General features: G+C 49.5%; 1 protein-coding gene across 1 annotated transcript in view; it reads left to right on the top strand.

Annotated features, from left to right (window-relative positions):
* Window positions 1–19919, top strand: part of TESC (tescalcin) — a 46036-nt gene that overhangs the window by 7976 nt on the left and 18141 nt on the right. Inside the window, exon 2 of the mRNA XM_027576406.1 lies at window positions 13401–13470. Coding sequence (XP_027432207.1) covers window positions 13401–13470 — 70 coding nt within the window. The remainder of the gene's footprint in view (window positions 1–13400; window positions 13471–19919) is intronic.

Raw genomic sequence — 19919 nt, 5'->3', positions numbered from 1 at the left:
TTAGGTGTTGCAGTCTTGCTGCCCCTTAAGTTTTTAAATTTTGATGACTTTTACTATATTTTTATTATTTTTATTTTTTTAAAGATTTTATTTATTTGACAGCACAAGCAGAGGGAGAAGCAGGCTTCCCGCTGAGCAAGGAGCCTGATGTGGGACTCGATCCCAGGACTCTGGGATTATGACCTGAGCTGAAGGCAGACACTTAACTGACTGAGCCACCCAGGCACTCCTTATTTTATTTTTTTTTAAAGATTTTTTTATTTTTTTCTTTAAATTTTTTTATTATGTTAATCACCATACATTACATCATTAGTTTTTGATGTAGTGTTCCGTGATTCATTGTTTGTGCATAACACCCAGTGCTCCACGCAGAATGTGCCCTCTTTAATACCCATCACCAGGCTAACCCATCTCCGCACCCCCCTCCCCTCTAGAACCCTCAGTTTGTTTTTCAGAGTCCATCATCTCTCGTGGTTCGTCTCCCCCTCCGATTTTCCCCCCTTCATTCTTCCCCTCCTGCTATCTTTTTTTTTTCTTAACATATATTGCATTACTTGTTTCAGAAGTACAGATCTGTGATTCAACAGTCTTGCACAATTCACAGCGCTCACCATAGCACCTGGAGTGGGGGTGGGGTGGGAGGGATGGGGTGGCTGGGTGATAGACATTAAAGATTTGTTTATTTTAGAGCGGGCAAATGAATGGTGGGGAGGGGCAGAGGGAGAGAGAATCTTAAGCAGATTCCACGCTGAGTGCAGAGCCCGATGTGGAGCTCAGTCTCACAACCCTGAGATTGAGACATGAGCTGAAACCGAGAGTTGGACACTTAACTGACTGCAGCACCCAGATGCCCCCCGATGACTTATAAAAAAAACATCTTATAAGTTCTCTATGGTTTTTAGATTCACTGCTTTTGTCATAGAAGAGTGTTCTTTCATCATGTGTAATGACTTAATGCTTACTGTATAGTCTCTTCTGTTTCACCCTCTTGGGGTGCCATTCCTTTTTATTTTTATTTTTAAAGATTTTATTTATTTATTTGACAGAGAGAGACACAGCGAGAGAGGGAACACAAGCAGGGGGAGTGGGAGAGGGAGAAGCAGGGTTCCCGCTGAGCAGGGAGCCCGATGCGGGGCTCGATCCCAGGACCCTGGGATCATGACCTGAGCCGAAGGCAGACGCTTAACGACTGAGCCACCCAGGCGCCCTGCCATTCCTTTTTAAAATAAAATCTTTTTAATAAATTCTACCCCCAACATGGGACTCAAACTCATGACCCTGAGATCAAGAGTCAGTTGCTCTACTGACAGAGCCAGTAGCACCCCCCAATTTTTTTATTTTAAAAAATTTATTGGGGCACCTGGGTGGCTCAGTCATCAGATGTCTGCCTTCGGCACGGGTCCTGATCCCAGGGTCGTGGGATCGAGCCCTGCATCATGCTCCCTGCTCGGTGGGAGGCCTGCTTCTCCCTCTCCTACTCTCCCTGCTATGTTCCCTCTCTCACTGTCTCTGTCAAATAAATAAATAAAATCTTTAAAAAAAAATAAATTTATTAAAGTGTAGTTGATCTACAACATTAATTTCAGATATGCAACATGGTGATTTACCAACACTACTCTGTGCTCACCAGGATAAGTGTAGTTACCATTTGTCACCATCCAGTGTTACTACAATCTTATTGTCTCTATTCCCCATGCTGTACCTTCCATCTCTGAGACTTTGCTTTTCTCCTTTTTTTTTTTTTAAAGATTTTATTTATTCATTTGTCAGAAAGAGCACAAGCAGGGGGAGCGGCAGGCGGAGAGGGAGAAGCGGGCTCCCCGCTGAGCAGAGAGCCTGATGCCAGACTTGATCCCAGGGCCCTGGGTTCATGACCTGAGCTCAAGGCAGATGCTTAACCTTAGACTGAGCCACCCAGGTGTCTCTGAATTCATTTATTCTAATAGCTTTTTGGTGGACTGTTTAGGGTTTTCTATATATAGTAGCATGTCGTCTGCAAATAGTGACAGCTTTATTTCTTCCTTACCAATTTGGGTGCCCTGTATTTCTTGTCTGATTGCTGCAGCTAGACTTTCAGTACTATGTTGAATAAAAGTGGTGAGAAAGGAAAACCTTGTGTTGTTCCTGATCTCAGAGGAAAAGTTCTCAGGTTTTCGTCATTGAGTATGATGTTAGCTGTGGGTTCTCCATATATGGACTTTATTATGTTCGGTTATATTCCCTCTAAATCCACTTTGTTGTGAGTTTTAATCATGAATGGGTATTGTATTTTGTCAGATGCTTTTTCTGCATCTGTTGATATGATCATATGCCCTTTATCTTTTCTCTCGTTAGTGTGATGTATCACTTTGATTGATTTGTGCATATTGAACCACCCTTGCATCCCCAGAACAAATCCCAGTTGATTGTGCTGGTGTTAACAAATTTAAAAACAAAAAGGTTTCCATTCCTTTCGTTAGTTTTGTCTGTTGATTCTCCCTTATGGTGGTTCATTTGCTTGTGTGGTTTGGTTTTTGATTATGAGCTCATGTTTGATTGGGCTGTCTCCCCTGGTTTTCACATCTTTCTGGGACTGTCTTCAGCTTCAGATTTAAGCTGAGGCTAAACCAAGTGGAGAAGGGCTTACCGAAAATACCTCTCCCGTGAGAGTCCCTGGGTCATAGAAGCACCTCACACAGTGCTTTGCATTTATTGTGCTAAGTCCCTGAGAACAGTCACTGGTCTAGAAACACTTTTTACATTAAGTCTTCAATTTGGCTTTCCTGTACCAGAGAGGTTTGGTGTTTTCACCTGTGCATGGCACAGGTGTGGTGTTTAGATTCAGCACCAAGGCTTCACCCCTTTCTTCTGGGCCCGGCCACCTCCTTAGCAGAGTCCACTTGTTGACTCTCTGAGACAGTAGGGAGTAATATCTCTCTCCTATCCTACATGGGGAAGCGATCTTTTATGCTTCAGCTTTTTATTTTTATTTTTTGTTTAAGTAGGCTCCACACCCAGCATGGAGCCCAGCGTGGGGCTTGAACTCACAACCCTGAGAGCAAGACCTGAGCTGAGATCAAGAGTTGGATGCTCCACTGACTGAGCCGCCCAGGCAGCCCTCTGCTTCAGCTTTGGATAGGAGTCTCACTTCTCGCTTACATAGAACCAAGGCCACTTCTGATACCCCTGGGCCACCTCAGCAGCATCTGGCACTCTTGCCCTGCTGGGTGTGCATTCCCTCTTTGTTTCTGGCCTTGCCGGGCCTCCCTCTCTTGCAGGGTTAGTGGCGTAAGGGAGGTTTTTCTTCTTTTATCCAGTATTTCAGGTGTCTCTAGTGCAATGGGGAGTCTGTGTTCATTCCACGTAGCAGGAACTGGACTTCTTTACCTAGTAAGCCTTCCTACTTTTGGTAAGCCTCTCTCTCCTTGATGTGGCCTCAGTCTAAATCTGGAGCTGAAGATAATTCTGGAAGGATGTGAAAACCAGTTCCTCAGATGCTCCCAAAGACGCCCACTCTTCACATCTCTACAGATTAACCAGCTCCCGCCCCCCCCCGCAGCCCCTTCCCCATCTTTAGCCTTTTTATGAAAACGGAGACCTCTTTGTCTCTTTAGTGACATGAATGCTATGTGTTCATTGTACCCACTCATCCTCCCTTGGGGCGCATAGCCTGAGTGTGGGGGTGTATGAAAACAGATTTTAGAGCCCCAGACCCAGGTTCAAACCCCAGTTCTGCCGCTCAGCTCAGCAAATGATTTAATCTCTCTGAGACTCGGGTTTATCTGTGAGGTAGGTGTGATAACTGCCCTCTGAGGCAGGCCCTGGATGAGGGCGAAATAAGATGATGTGTGCCAAGCATTCAGCTTAGATCCTAGCTCTGAGGAAATGCCACCACATGGCAGTGAGTATTGCTGCTATAAGGCAAATGGCGAAGAACAGAGCAGAGCTGTGGGAAGGTGAACGTCGATGAGCAAAGCACAAACTGTGTGATTTTGAGAGTCATGCCCACCCACTCTGAGAGTGTTCCAAGTTGTCTCATTGCTCATGAGAAGGAGGATCTTTTCTAAAGTCAAGTCACTTCATGCTGTCTCGGCTTCGGCTCCAGTCCTGAGAGTTGGAGGATTTATTCCGTGTGGGACGAAAACCCGCCGAGATCCCCTTGAGAGACCCCTCGGGACCTGAGCTTAAAATCAAGACCATCCCCATGCTGGCGGGGGCCCGGCGCAGCTCCTGCTCAGAATCCCATGGATCTTGCTCTTACGGACTGGGTTGAAGTTTGCGTGTCAAGGGTTCAAAGGCGCTGGATAAAAGGCCGCAGTTAACCTTCTTGTTGCTGCTTCTGCTTCGGAGACTAGAATTGGGTTTGATCGTTTCCTTTCAAGGCCAAGGGCACCCAAGTGCATCTTTGGTTTCTTTAAAAATCCCGGCTGCGAGGCGGGCTCTGTGACATGTGCAGGCTGAGTGCGGGGTGCAGGTGAAGGAGAGAAGCAGGGCATCCGGGCACCAGGAAGCGTCTTCGGGGCGATGGGCAGGCGTGTGAGAGCAGGTTCCTTCCAGGCTGTGGACGCTGTCCCTCGGCTCTCCCTCGGCTCTCCCTCGGCTCTCTCTCATCCTCCCTCCCGAGGCCCAGGATTAGTCACTGCTTTGGCTGTAGCCCCAGGCAGCATGCAAAGTGCCTCTTCCCTCCCTCCCAAGCCAAGCCAGCCGAGGAGCCCAGTAGGTACCCAAGGTTCTTACTTTAGAGTCCTCATGTTCGCTCTTGCTGCGATCATGAGGACCCTGAAGCAGTGACTAATCTTGGGGCAACTCTGGTGTCTCATCTCCTCCTGCCAGGTCCAGTGCAAGGTGTATGTGATGTTTTTATTGGGGAAAAATTCACATAACCTATAATTTACCATTTTCACCATTTTCAAGTATACTGGTCATGGGCATTAAGTGCACCCACCGCACTGGGCAGCCGTCACCATGATCCAGTTCCAGGACAACATCGCCCCCGAAAGAAACTTCAGGCCCATTAGCTGCTCCTGAAATCCGGCCCCCACCCCCGCCCCGGCCCCTGGCAACCGCAAACCTACTTTCTGTCCCTATGGGTTCTCGGATTTTGAAAGCTTCATGTCAATGGTAGCACACAGCCTTGCACATCTGGCTGCTTCCACGAGGCATCGTGTCTTCAAGGTCAGCCGTGTGCTAGCAGGGGTCCGTGCTGCCTGCCTGCCCGTGGCAGCATCATGTTCCACCTGCTCACCGGCTGATGGACGTTTGGGTGTTCCTACCTTTTGGCCCTTGTGCATCGTGTGCGTGTGATTTTGGTGGTTTTCCAGGGTGTGAACAGCCTCGCGAGGCCGGTGCTATTACTCCCTCCGTGTTACGGGGGAGGCGGCGGCGGCCTCAGGGAGCCGGTTTAGTAGGACGTGGAGCCGGGGACTGAGCCAGCAGCCCCTGGCAGCGATGTGGTTAGCCCACCTTTCTGTCTGACCTGGCTCACCTCTGTGTTCTGGGACTTCGGCCGACGATGCTTGGCTTCCGGCCAGTCTGCCAGGACATGGTGAGCAGGAGAGCTTCGGGGGCCCCAGAATTTGCTCGGTGTCCTGGGGCCCGCGGGCAAGGTGGCACTGCTGGGGGAGAGGGAGAGGCAGGGTGGAGCCCCTGGAGAGCCCCCCCCACTGCTTCCCCTGCAGGCCTCTCAGTGGGTCCCCTGAGTCCTGCCCTTTGCATTCACCCTCCGTTCCGTCACCAGGCGTGTGGGATCTTCTTGTCCCCGGCCTTAGCATCCTCTGTGAACTCGGGGTGAAGTCTAAATGCCTTAGCTCAGTGCGTGCGACCGCAATTACCCCCCCTTGCTCCCCTGTCCTTCGCCTGCCTTCCACCTGTGCTGACGAACCCGGGGCTTCCTGAGCTCTTCCCACTCTGCTTCTGCCAGCCCTGCCCTCCCCGACCTCGCCCTCCGCCTTCAGGATCTCATAGGGCATTGCCTCCCACCCCGTCTCTGTGGACTGGAAGCCTCTCTTCTACCCTGGTGCTCCTTGGCAGGCCGACACCACATTTACTATCCTGGATCCCAGCGAGGTGACGCCCATTTGCAAGAGCTGAGGGCTCTGCCTTTTGTGTCTGTACCCCCAGCAGCTAGCAGGTGCCAAGCAAAGCAGAGGTGCTCCGTAAATGTCTCTTAGTAAGTGACGGGGCATCTGACAGAGGGCTGAGTGACCCAGGCGGGCCTCTCCCACCCCTGCGAGCCAGCATGGACTCAGGAAGGGGCAGGTGATAGTTTATGTGCCCTTTGTCACCAGACTTGGGCCCCTGGAAATAAAGGCTCAAGTAGTCTGGGTCACTCATAATGGATGTGCTGAAGGCTGATGTTCCATTTCTTCTTGAGTCAGATGAAGGAGGTCGGGCCTTGTGGGGGATTTCACGCACCTTTCTCTGCCCCCTCCCCATCTCCTGCTCCTCATCCTTGAGGGTTGTCTCTGACCTCCTGGTCTGTGTGACCCTCCACCTGCCTGGTGACCCCTTGCTCAGCAAAGCGAGGCTGTGAGCTGGTCCCCACCACCTGACGGGACCAGGCAGAGACACCAGATCCATTACATCACTCCTCATCCCTCCCTACCCCAAACCCCGGCACCCCCTTAATCTGCTTTCTGTGGCTAGATTTGCAGATTCTGGACATTTGATATAAAAAGAATTCTATGATATGTGACCTGGCCCTGGCTTCTTTCCTTAGCATCGTGTATTCAAGCCTCATCTGTGTTGGAGCACGTATCAGTGCTTTGTTCCATTATGACCGAATCCCATTCCGCTGGACGGACAAGTAAACCCTGTGAATTACAGGAAAGTTAAAGGACAGATAAGCAAAAATAAGAGACAAGAGGAAGAGAGGAATGTCCTGTAATTCCACCACTTGGAAGCAATGTACTATTTTGTTGTGTGTCTTTTCCTATGGTCTCCTGTGCACACACGTATGTCATTATGAACTTTCATATACATGAGATCTTGTGGCCTGTTGGTTTTTCCTGTAGTGATATCCCATGGAGGTTGTTCTATGTTCTGAATATTTTATTTTATGCATAGATGTATTTTTAAGTAAGCTCCATACCCAGCGTGGAACCCAACACAGGGCTTGAACTCACGACCCTGAGATTGTGACCTGAGCTGAGATCAAGAGTTGGATGCTTAACCAACGGAACCACCGAGGCACCCCCTAACTATTTTAAACATGTCTTTGAAGGCTGTGTAGTATCCTGTCTTCAGGACTCACCAGGATTTATTTCAACCAGTTTCTTTGTGGCTCACCATCTCCCCAAACGTTTACTGTTTGGACTCAGACCTGTTTATTTCCGTACACTTGTCTGAGTTCCTCGGCTTTTGTTCCTCGGGATCAAGTTGCTGCTTGAAAGCCCAGATACCAGCGCTGTCCAGTACAAATACAGTGCAAGGTGGAATAATGCAAAATTTTCTTAGAAGCTCTGTACGTAAGGTAATTCTACATTTTCTAGCAGCCATGTTTTAAAAAAGAAACAGATGAGGTTAACTTTAATATTTGACTTACCCTATTATGTCTAAAATATTTCAGTGTATGACCAATATAAAAATTATTGAGACAGTTTGCATTGTTTTTTTGTACTAAGTCTTTGGAAGCTGGTGTGTATTTTACGACTCCCTGGATCCGCCACCTTGCAAGGGCTTAGTGGCCACATGTGCCTAGTTAGACTTGCAGGTATATACTTCCTGGTTTAAGCTTTTGATACAAAGTGACAGGTCATCCCCCCCACACCCCCCCCACACAAAGATTGGGCCAGTTAAACTCCCACCAGCCCCTGGAAGGGTGTGAAATCAACCCTCAGGTTGAAATCTGAAACCAAAGATAATGAGGTCAACATGCCTATGCACCCAGGTGGCTTGGTCTCTCGTCTCCACAGCAACTGTGACCTCATGGGGACTTAGAGAAAGGGCTGAGCAAGGAACAGGGAAACCAGAAAAGTTTCCATCCTGGGAGCCCCCGAGGGAGGCCTTGCACACATGGAGCAGGTGTCCGTAGGACAGACCCTCTGGGGGACCCCCGGACCTGAGGGTGCTTTGAAAGTCAGTCGTGAGGCCTCAAGGTGTTCTCCCCCGACCCCTCCCAGTTACTGAGGCTGAGGAGCTGAACCTAAGTTGAGCCCTGAGCTCTTGGCTCTGGGGATTTGGGTACCAAAGACAGGGAACCAGATGTGGGAGGTTGTTTTTCTAACCCCTCTGCTTTCAATCAGGCATGACAGGAAGGGTTGTGTGCATATGTGTGAGTGTGCATGTGTGCAGGCACTTTACATGCAATTAGCTGGAAACTTCATTAGAGAAACCTGGTCCATGATTTCTGGTTTATACACCTCTTCATATCTGTGATCTTGGGCAAGTTTCCGTGCTCCCCTCTCTAGAATGGGGATAAAAACCATCCTTAACCAATAGGGTTGATGAGAGGCTTATGTGAGCCAGGACTTAGCAGGAGTGGGGCTGAACACAGTGCCCTGGACACAGTGAATGCTCAGTGAATGTCAGTTGCTGTGGTTCTCGTGCTTATGCACATAATTCATTTTTTTAAATGGCTCTATTGAGATGTAACTCACATACTGTACATTTCACCCATTTAAAGTGTACTCAGTAGTTTTTAGTATAATCACAGGGTTGTGCAACCATCACCACAATCTAACTTTGGAACATTTTCATGCCCCGCCCCCCCCCAAAGAAGCTCAGTACCTATTAGCATGACTCCCCCTACCTCCCCAGCCCCAGGCAAGCCCTGGTCTACTTTGGATTTGCCTATCTGAGCATCTCCTATAAATAGAATCATTCAATGGGTGGCCTTTGTGACTGGCCTCTTTCACTTAGCATCATTTTCAAGGTAACTCATCTGTCATAGAGGTTGTTTAGGATCATCTTGGGCTGTAATTTCTGATAGTTACTTTTCATCAGATCATTGTTTTTTTTTTTTTTTAATCTGTGATTGAGAGCTCAGAGCTGCCTTTGATCACACAAAGGGAGGCGGTATGGGGTGTCAGTAAGCAAATGAATAAACACAAAACCACACACGTTCTGCCCAACAAACTGAGCCCAAATCCTGGGTCTGCCTTTCAACTTCAGCGACCTTCAGCAAGTTACCTATCCCCCTCAGATCCTTAGTTCTTCTGTGAAATGGGAGTGTCTGTCCGTTCTAGGGTCATGCAGAGGATTAAGTAAGAACATGTGCTCGCAGGACATGCTACTCTGCCAACGGATGATTCATCCATAGCGATGTTTTCGAGATCCCTGGGCTGTCCCATATGGGACCATATTGTGTGCTTAAAATATTCATTACGTGACTAATAAACATGCATTGCGTATTAGAGAAAATTTGGAAAATATAGGTGAATCAAAGCAAAACAAACACTTTAATCCCGCTACTGGGAGGGACCATTGCTATTATTATTTTGGGGAAAATAAGCCCAGATTTCCTTTCATTACTTATATACATTTGTATGTGTGTACATATTTCCCCCAGCATGAAGTCATGCTATTTTTGTAGTAAGCTGTTGTGTTTTTAAGTATGCGCCAATGTGGGGCTTGACCTCACCACCCTGAGATCAAGAGTTGCATGCTCGACTGGTAGGCGCCTGGGTGGATCAGTTGGTTAAGCGTCTGCCTCCGCCTCAGGTCATGATCCAGGGTCTTGGGATTGAGCCCCGAACCAGGCTCCCTGCTCAGTGAGGAGCCTGCTTCTCCCCCTCCCTCTGCCGCTGCTCCCCCCTGCTTGGTCTCTCCTCTCTGTCAAATAAATAAATAAAATCTTTAAAAACAAAACAAAAAGAGTCACATGCTCTACCAACTCAGCCACCCAGGTGCCCCAGCAAGCTGTTTTTAAATGACATCATATGTGGACTATATTTTCATGTCAGATATACAGTTACCACTTTTCAAAAGCAACATGCTTTTTTTTTAATTGGCTAAGTATACCATAAAATATTTGACCAATCTGCTTTTGGTGAGCACTTAGGTTGAGTCCTTTTTTTTTTTTTTTAATTTTCTTTTTAGATTTTATTTATTTGAGAGAGAGAGACAGAGATAGAGAGAGCACAAGTGGGGAGGAGAGGGAGAAGCAGGCTCCCTGCTGAGCAAGGAGCCCAATGCGGGACTCGATCCCGAGACTCCAGGATCATGACCTGAGCCGAAGGCACTTAACTGACTGAGCCACCCAGGCGCCCGAGTCCAGTTTTTAAGCTGTTAAGAATACAGAGGTGGGACACCTTGCTAGCTTAGTCGGTATAGCGTGTGACTCTTGATCTCAGAGTTTTAAGTTCCAGCCCCACGTTGGGCATGGAGATTACTTAAAAAATAAAATAAAAAAAATATAAAGTTGAACACATTTATATATTCATGTTCTGTTCTTGTTGGATTTATTTTTTTAGGACAAATTCTTGCCAAGTAGAATTACTGAATTTTTTTTTTGAATCACTGAATTTTTCATGTAAACCTTTTACTGTGATAACATGTACCAAAAAGTGCATTACCCATGAACATATATTTCCGTGAACTTGCTGAGAACACATGTGTATAACCTGCACCTGGATCAAGAAATAGAATACTCCCAGTACCCAGAGGCCTCCCTCATGCCCCATTCAAATTGCTACTCTCCCCTCAGGGGCAACCACTATCCTGACTTCTCTTTTTAAAAATTAATACAGGGCGCCTGGGTGGCTCAGATGGTTAAGCATCTGCCTTCGGCTCAGGTCATGATCCCAGGGTCCTGGGATCGAGTCCCGCATCGGGCCTCCTGCTCCTTGGGAGCCTGCTTCTCTCTCTCTCTCTCTCCCTCTCTCTCTCATGAATAAATAAAGAAAATCTTAAAAAAAAAAAAAAAAAAAAAAAAAAAATTAATACAGGGGTGCCTGCGTGGCTCATTCGGTTAAGGGTCTAACTCTTGATTTTGGCTAAGGTCGTGATCTCTGGGTTGAGATCAAGCCCCACATTGGGCTTGCACTAGGTGTGGGGCCTGCTTAACATTCTCTCTCTCCCTTTCTCCCCCTCTAAAAAACATTAAGACAATGTCATCATCATTATTTTTAAAGAAGTTTTAGATAGGTTCATAGCAAAATTCAGGGGAAATAAGAGTTTTCTCGTATACCCACTCCCAGCCCCACTATTGCTTGATCACCCCCATTATCAGTAATCCCCCAGCAGAGTGGTACTTTGGATACAGTCGACAAACCTACATGACACATCATCATTGCCCCAAGTCCATTGTGTACATTAGGGTTCCCTCTTGGGGTTGTACGTTCTGTGGGTTTGGATATATGTATAGTGATGAGCATCCATCATGATGATATCCTACAGAATTGTTTCACTGCTCTAAAAACCCTCTGTGCTCTACCTGTTCATCCGTCGCCCCCGCGACCTCTGACAGCCCCTGATGTCTCTCATGTCTTCATAGTTTTGCCTTTCCTAGAATGTCTTATAGTTGGAATCATCCAGAATGTAGCTTTTCTATCCTGACTTCTAACATTATACATGAGTTTTGCCTGCTTTTGAACTTTATTTGGTTGGAATCATAAAGTACGTGCTCTTTCCTGTCTGACTACTTTTGCTTGTTTTGATGGTTCTTTTTTTAGGATTTTTAAATTTTTTTCAAGTCATCTCTACACCCAGTGTAGGGCTCGAACTCACAACCCCAAGATCAAGAGTCCCACATTCCACCAACTAAGCCAGCTAGAGGCCCATTTTTGTGGTTTTGAAACTCACCCAAGTTACAACACATATTGTTGGTTCACTGCCGTGTACTATCCTATTGCGTGACTACACTACACTGTAACTCTTTATGTGTTCTGCCATTGCTGGGCGCTTGGATAGCTTCCAGTTTAGGGCTGTTGAAATCGTATTTCCATGAACCTCCTTCTGCCCACTTTCTGATGAGCACAAGTCTGCGTTTCTGTTGGGTATGTACCCAGGAGTGGAATTGCTAGGCTATCCAGTATACACATGTCTTTGCTGATACGCATGTGCTGTAAATGGCCATATCCTCCTCCAGAAAGGTGGTAGCATCCCCTGGTGGTTATCAGCCTTTCCAATGGTCAGTTTCTACATCTGTAATGGGGATAGAGCCCCATCCCAGGGTGTCATGGGGAAGAGACGAGCTAATGTGTGGAGATGTGCATCCGGTTCTCAGCAAACCCTCCGTACCAGTTGGCAGTCATAAGGAATATTTTCTCACCAACAACAGCTTCTAGGGAGGCTGGAGAATTCTGAGCTGCAGATTCTTGAAGAGATGCAACCTGAGTCTAAGACCCAAAAAAAAAAAAAAAAAAAAATTCTTTGGGAAAAAAGAAAAACCCCCAACAGGAAATGAGGTGACCAGCTGGTCCCAGAAATTAGTTGCCTCTGTAACAAGAGGAGAAAAGATGTGTAAGGCATGGGAAGCCCTGGAAGGAGGGAGGAGGGGGCTGGCTGTTGGTCAGCCCAGCACCTGTTGGGACGGTTCTGCATGAACTGTACATAGTCCCTGGGAACCAGAGGTAAGGGCCTTGCATGCCAGGATATATGGGCAGACAGGAGATACTGAGTAGCGGATGAGGGCAGGCTTGGGAGATGGATCCTAGCTCCACTGATGACAGGTTGTGTGGTCGAAAGTGTAGCTACAGTGTTCAAATGTGACATAGAAGAGTAGCTACTCCACTACAGTGTTGTATTGAGGCTGAAGTGAGAAGGTACAGGTCAGTGTTTCATACTGTGCATTTCATAAAATAAGCCCTTGTGTGGACGAAACCATTATGAATCCTGGAACGCACAAGGGCCCCATCCCAGCTGTGGAAGAAACATGGCCCACCAGTCCGGAAAGGGTCATTAAGAAAAACTCCCGTATGTAGGTTTTCTAAAACTATTGAGATCGTACGTCATGCACAGCGCAATTATCAAGATTCTATTTCTCTTCCTTCTAGTTTCCTTGCTGCACCAGATCCTCTGTGCCTCACTGCGCGTCTCCCAAATTGCCTAGCACCAGCCTGAACCGCTTTTCCCTCCCATACTCCTCTGTCTCGCAATATGGGACCAACTGTCTGAAGCCCCTTGCTCAGCTAGGAAAACACCTGTCTTCAGGAGCGGGAGGGGAGGAAGCCAGACAAACGGATGGGATCCCTTTTAGCGGGCTGGGGAAGGGGAGAAAGCCCTGGTTCACGTCCGTGCTGTCCCGAGAGTTGCTGTTTTATTGCCAAGGGGATCAGAAGGAATAACCCCAGAGGTGCATTGTCAGGAAGAAGGGGAAACCCTTTGTTGGATTCTTCCTCTGGTGGTGCTCAGTGTTGCCCAGGTGGGGAATGCAGGAGAACAATGGAACGGGAGGGTGGCTTCTGAGTTCAGGGATCACTGATGTCTTCCTGTTTCTCTCTCCCACTCTGCCCCCCTCCTTCTCCTCCCCTGCTTCTCAGTCTCCTCAGACCAGATCGAGCAGCTCCACCGGAGGTTTAAGCAGCTGAGTGGAGACCAGCCCACCATTCGGTAAGACCTGCGGTTGGGTTTGGGCGTTGGGCAGGTCCATGGCCCTTGGGGAGTTCTCTTTCAGCTCTTTCTCTGAGTGCAGGGTGACTCTGAAAGAGCTCCTGGGTTGCCCCATTTCCTGTGGCAAACCTGTAGTTGTTGTAATTCTTTTGGTCCCTTCTAGACGAGATGTTCTAGAGCCAATCTAGAGCCACACCTGTTTCTCTCGGGATCAGGAATGTCTAACCAGAGTGAAGACAGTGGGCTAGTCAGCCACACCCACCCTACCCTGACTTCCTCAAATGGGACATGCTTCTGGCCTCTGTGCTTAGAATCCCAGATAGACGTTGAAGGTCTGTTGAATGTCTCTTGACTCCGCTTCCTCTTGGTGGTTACTTCCAGCCTCAGGCAAGATGGCAGGAGCAGCCTCTGATTTCTGTCGAGGAAACTGGCCATCCTACATTGCATTTTTAATGTTAATCTTTTAGAAGCTATGTAGGTTTAGAGAGGAATGCCTTAAACTGTTCCCCTTATCCTACAACAGTGTGTTCAGTCTTAGATGCTGGTTGAATTATATAGAACTAGGTTAGTGAGAAGTCCTGGTTAGCGTGTTTGGTCATCACAGAGTTGGCCAAGAAGCTTTGAGTCAAACTGTTGCAAGCAGAGTTTCCAATGCAAAGTAAACAGCACTGTACCACAAACTTTCTAACAGATGCAGTTTCCTAAAATAAATATTCCAGGTCTGAAGTTTACAGTCTTCGAGCTTCAAAACAAATATTTGAATAATCCAGGGAAACTTCCTTCATCTTAGTAAACAGACTTAAATTTTACCCAAGTTTTATGGAAACTGACAGATAAAATATCCACTTTCCCTGGTCTGTCTAAACAAAAGCATGTTGTTAATCCCATGCATTGTATTCTCAAAGCTTCCATTCCCAGAGCTTAGAGTCTGGTGATCGCATAGTTCCCGTGGCCTCTTGTCTCAATTTGATTATAGCTGAGGCAGAATGAGAGCCGGTTAGGACTGACATCTTTAATTCTATCCAGGGCACCTCCTAAGCCCAGTAAAGGAGAGGGAGTGAGCCCAGCAGAAAGTCACCTGGCTTCTGGTTGGCTCGGAGAGTGTTACATGTCTGGGTCACCGTGGCCGGGGCTAGAGATGCAAATGGGTTTTCCCTAGTGCTGTGAGGAAGTGGAGCTGGGTCATCAGCCAGGGGCAGGGATGGAGGGTGGAGTGGTTTCTCAAGGGCAAGTTGGGCTGAGGAGTGGGTGCAGGGTGGGAACACCTCAGCCGGGCACCTGGGAGTCTAAAGGGAGGTAACACTGTGCACCTGGATATTGGACCATGGAAGTGGCTAGGGCACCCCTCCCCCTCCTTCCATCAGAAGTTTCTGGGCCATGCTCTGTGCCAGGTGCTCGGTACCTGTGCTAGTGGATGCAGCTTATGGTGGGCGATGTGTGAAAGTGGGGCCCCCTTTCTCAAGAGAATTTTCCAGCAAGCGATGCCCTCAGCCCTGGACCAAGCTGCTGTGCTTGGGGGTGGCACTTGGCAGCCAGGCTGTCCTCAGAGCCTCTCCCAGTTTGAGGTGCTAACATCCGAGCTCCGTGTGGCCCAGTGTATGTGCTCTACACATAATCTTTCCCAGCTGGAGTGTGTGCGCAGATCACTCGGGAACCTTCCTCATGTAGGCTTGGCTTCGGCCGGTGTGTGGGGCCTGGGACCCTGCATTTCTAACCAGCACCTGTGCCGCATGCCCCCTGAGCGCCCGGCCCTGGGGTGTAGTAAGCACTTAGCAGAGGCCACCACGCATCTGTCCCCGACCTGGCTCTCCTGCCCCCGGGGCTCAGATGTCTATCTGTGCCGTCCTAACTACCACCTCTGTCCTCAAGCCTGTGGCCTCCCTCCTCTGGATCGCGTCCCTCTGCCTAAATCCAACGCGGCTGGTAGATCTTAGCAGCAGCGGGGTTTCTTCCGGGAAGTCTTCCTTGATGACGACCCCGCCCCGGTCAGCACCCTGTCAGGCTCTCCGGGCCCCTTACATCCTCCCCGTGGCCACGGGATGCAGCGGTTTCTGCCTCCCTGCGGGACGACGAGTGTGAACGTGGGTGTGATCACCAGGGAGCCGTGTTACAACGCAGGTTGGACTCACAGGTCTGGAGCAGGACCCCAGACTCTGCATTTCCAACAAGCACGCATGGTGACGAGCAGGTCGGCCCCCCCAGCACCGAGGATGGTGCTCAGGAGCCCCTCTGGGTTGGGTGGGCGGAGGCTGCACCCCCATAGGCACTGAGGGGCCCGTGTTGCAGGCTCCTGCCTCCCACGTGTGGGCACACGAGCTGTGGGCTCTGCCCACCCACCCTGCACACCCACCCCCAGGACCATCCCACACATCATGCTTTGCCCCCCTGCCCTCACGCAGGCCCTGAGTGTGTCTGCTTAGACCCGGTGAGCAGCCCTTGCTCCCAGGCCTTGGGCCCCCTTCAGGTCGAGTCCATACTCTTTAGCTAGGGACCGCCAAGGTCTCTGGATGCTGGTGTTTGCTTTGCTGAGGTCTCCTCGAGGACACCACCTTCTCCAAGATAACCTTCCTACCCCCTGCACTCCCACAGCTGCCTCCTGGGGGTGCCGCATCCCCCCGTTGACAGCACAGAATCATAACTGTGCCCCTAACAGACTGTTGGCCCCGTGAGGGGCAGGAACTGGGTCTTTGTCCCTGGCCCTAGTGCTGTGTCCAGGGCTGGTGACCTACTAGAGGCGCTGGGAGGACCATTACTGGTTGGTTGAATGAATGAGAGAGAGTAAAATCATGAGGAAGAAGCAAGAGTAAGGATTGCCAAAGTTCTTTATAAGCCATGAAGTGTGGAATCCGTGAGACCCGTTGTTGTTAACGCCGTGTCCCTCCATAGGGTGTGCAAGTCCCTGGGGAAGAATTTATCCGGGGCCTGGCTCGTAGGAGCGTTCACAGATGTAAGTGGTTGTTAACTGAGCATGCATTTTGTGCTGCGTAGCTGGAGTATGTTACTTTTGTTTTCTAAAACCCGACCGGAAGTAGTGGTAGGAACACCTGTTCTCCCCATTTTACAGATGGGAAAGTCAGGCTCAGAGAGGTGCTGTGCCTGTTCCCGAGTCACAGAGCTCCTGCGTGGAGGAACTGGGACTTGAGCCCAGGACTGAGATCCCTCTGTAAGGAAGCTGTGGGCATTGCTGTAACTTGGGAGTGGCCTCTGAGGACCTCAGTCTCCCCGCTCTGCCATCCGAGGACCCTCCTCCCTTATCATCCCGGGGTGGGCATGTATAATCTCCATCCCCAAAGCCCCAGCTCCAGTGTCTCGCAACCTCTGCTGGGAGGCTGGTATCAACTGTGCAGTGACAGCCCAGCCCAGTGGGGAGGAGGTGATAGACCACAGTGTTTTAGGCAAACAGGTCTGCCTGAAGGGCCCCCCCTCCCAGAACCACTTTGCCTGATCCTGCTCTGCCTTTCAGGACCTGGGGAAGGGTGAAGGCAGGTTTTCGGGTCCCCCAGGCATTCCTACCCATCCCACCAGGGCAGAAGGGATGAACAGTCCTGGGCTGGGATCTGGTCCCCGGCACCGTCCCCGCACTGCCAAGGGTTTCCCCAGTGACCCCAGGCCGAGCGTTCAACCTCAACATCCAGGATGCTGTGGGCTATGCTGCGGTTTCTGAGCAGGGAAGGGCGCTTCGCTTCATTAGCGTCCAGCTTTGTGAAAAGCATCGCCCAGCGTCCCCTGAGTGAGGCCTCCAGCACCACGGTCTGCGGGGGGTGTTGGGAGGTGGCACGCTTTGCCCTTCTCAGCGAATGAGGTGCCCCGAGAGCTTATTAGGATCCTGTGGGGGCAGGAGTTGGGGTGGGAAGGGGGAGGGGTAGATACCTCAAGTGCAAAAAGCCCCTTAAAAGTGACCATTTACACCTGCAGCCTTTAAACAAAGACTACTATTAAGTTTTGTAAGTTGCATTAAAAAAGTAATGAAGAATTGAGTTTCTGAATGTGACTTTGATAAATTGTATATAGCTTAAAAAAAAAAAATTCCCCCAAGCTAAGAACTGCCAGAAGGGATTTAATTTTAACCTACCATCTCCTGCCCATGTTTGGTTGTTCCCTTGTCCTTCTGAAAATGATCTGAGGATGTCCAGGGGCGGCCTTACCCTGAGACCCCAGAGCTGCCGGGTCAGAGCCCCACTCTGTATGCATTCTTTACAAGGCCCAGCACCTGAAGCTGCATTTTTCTTTCAGGCCCCCCTAAATTTTATATTTCAGAACCCCCAAAACCCGAGTCCACTCTGACACAAAGTACTGAGCTCTGAGTCCTCTTGGAGAAATGCTTGAATAGAAAACGGTCAGCGGACACACTGGTCGGGTACCTATGCTGTGCATGCAGACTTCTGTCCTCAAGGGCTTTTCTTCCAGCAGGGAAGCCCCTCCCCTAAGTGAATCCCCAAACAGATATGGATTTTAGATCACGAGGAAAATACAGTAATTGCCTCTCGCACTTTTTCTTTAGTTGGGGCCACTTAAGTGGTGAATGCCTTAAACAGCAAATTTTACTTCCTGAGCACGCCGTGGCCGGCTCACCACCCTCCAGAAATAGATGCCGTGGAATCCTTCAAAGTGATGCCGGCCAGGAGGAGGTCTGATTAGATAGAGCCACATTACAAAAATATTTTTAGATTCATCAGGCCTCCGAATGTGGAGTGAGTCCTGGAGTAAACAGAGCCACAGACATACAAGGCAGAGAAAAAGGGAGCATTGTTTTTTTTGTTTTGTTTTGTTTTGTTTTTTTAAAGATTTTTTATTTATTTATTTGAGAGGGAGAGAGAGATAGAGAGCATGAGAGGGAAGAGGGTCAGAGGGAGAAGCAGACTCCCTGCTGAGCAGAGAGCCCGATGCGGGACTCGATCCCGGGACTCCAGGATCATGACCTGAGCTGAAGGCAGTCGCTTAACCAACTGAGCCACCCAGGCGCCCAAAAGGGAGCATTGTTGATCGCCACCCAAGTACAGAGCAGCATTCTGTTTTTTTTTTTTTTTCTCAAGATGTTTATTTATTATTTGAGAGAGAGAGAGTGAGAGCGATAGCACGAGGAGGGGGAGCTCCAGAGGGAGAGGGAGAAGCAGGCTTCCCGCTGAGCAGAGAGCCCGATGCGGGGCTCGATCCCAGGACCCTGGGATCATGACCTGAGCCGAAGGCAGACGCTTAAAGACTGAGCCACCCAGGCGCCCAGGGCAGAGCAGCATCCCGACAGGCCCGAGCAGAAGTCTTGACTCTGCGTCCTGCTTTGCATCCCCTGGCAGCACTTAACCACTGCCCTGTGGGGTTCAGGGCCAGCTCACAGTCAAGTATGTATGTGGGAGCCCCAGCTGCCGTTAGCTGAGGGCTAATACGTGCCGGGCACAGGGCTGCACACCCACCTGCCTGGTCCCACGGGTCTTGGGAACCCTGTGAAGTTCACACCATTATCCCATCTTCCAGATTAAGAAACAGGCTGGAACCCCCAAATAACTCTTTTCCTCACTATCTAAGACTTATCTTTGGAGGGGTTTACTTATGGAGGGTCTTCCCTGCTTAGAAGAAAAGCCAAAGCCTACAGTGGTCGTACTGCTTTTCTCTAAAGTAAGTCCTTTTAACCCAGTCACTTTGCTTTTATCCTGTTAGATAGCTAAAAAAAAGTCCTTTTTTTTTTTCTTTTTTAAAGTCTTCCCGACAGTGAAGAGTTGAGGCTCTGCCTACATCATCAGGCCATTTTGCTGTCACTGTTTAATGAAGTCCGAGAGTTAATGAGTCCTCCCTTTAAAGCCTCAGCTAGCATGGTGCACGTTCATCTGACAAAAACCCTCAGTTGCCTGGACAGCTCTCCAGGTGACAGTGGGTGCGAGCAGTCCCATCCGCTCAGGTGACAGAGCCGGGCAGGAGCCCCTTGGGTGTGAAGGGTGCCGAGATGTCCCCAAAGCAGGATGAAATTTTCTAAAGAGACTTGACTAATTTGCAGGTATTCGAATGTACAGTTTTTACGGAGATCCTTTCCTGGGTGATAGGACCTCCCGTGGCTGGCTCTGGTGCCCCAGATGCTGGAGTGAATGACTGGTGCACTTCCTTCCTCTCCTGGGGGCTCCTGTTGGGGGGGGGGTGAGGGGGCGAGCGTGTGGGGGTGCCTGGAGAGAGGGAGGGAGAGTCCGAGAGGTGACTAGCATGTAGGCAAGTCCATTACATCTGAGCTAAGGAAAGAAACAGGATGGAGGGTGCCTCTCTTGGGACCGTGGTGGGGAGAGGGACCTTAGGGCAGGGAGCCACGTTTGGGCTAGAGCAGAAAGGACAGAAGGAGCCATGTGTGATGACGAGGGAAGGGGCTCTAGGCAGAGGCATCGGCAGACTCTGGTGGGATGCGCTGCTTCCCCACCTCCCTCCTGACCCCTCAGCCTCCTGCTTCATCTGCGCCAGCCTCGTGGATATTC

The sequence above is a fragment of the Zalophus californianus genome, chromosome 14 (genome assembly GCF_009762305.2).
Source record: "Zalophus californianus isolate mZalCal1 chromosome 14, mZalCal1.pri.v2, whole genome shotgun sequence".
NCBI classification, from domain to species: domain Eukaryota; kingdom Metazoa; phylum Chordata; class Mammalia; order Carnivora; family Otariidae; genus Zalophus; species Zalophus californianus.
This window is presented reverse-complemented; position numbering and strand designations above follow the sequence as displayed.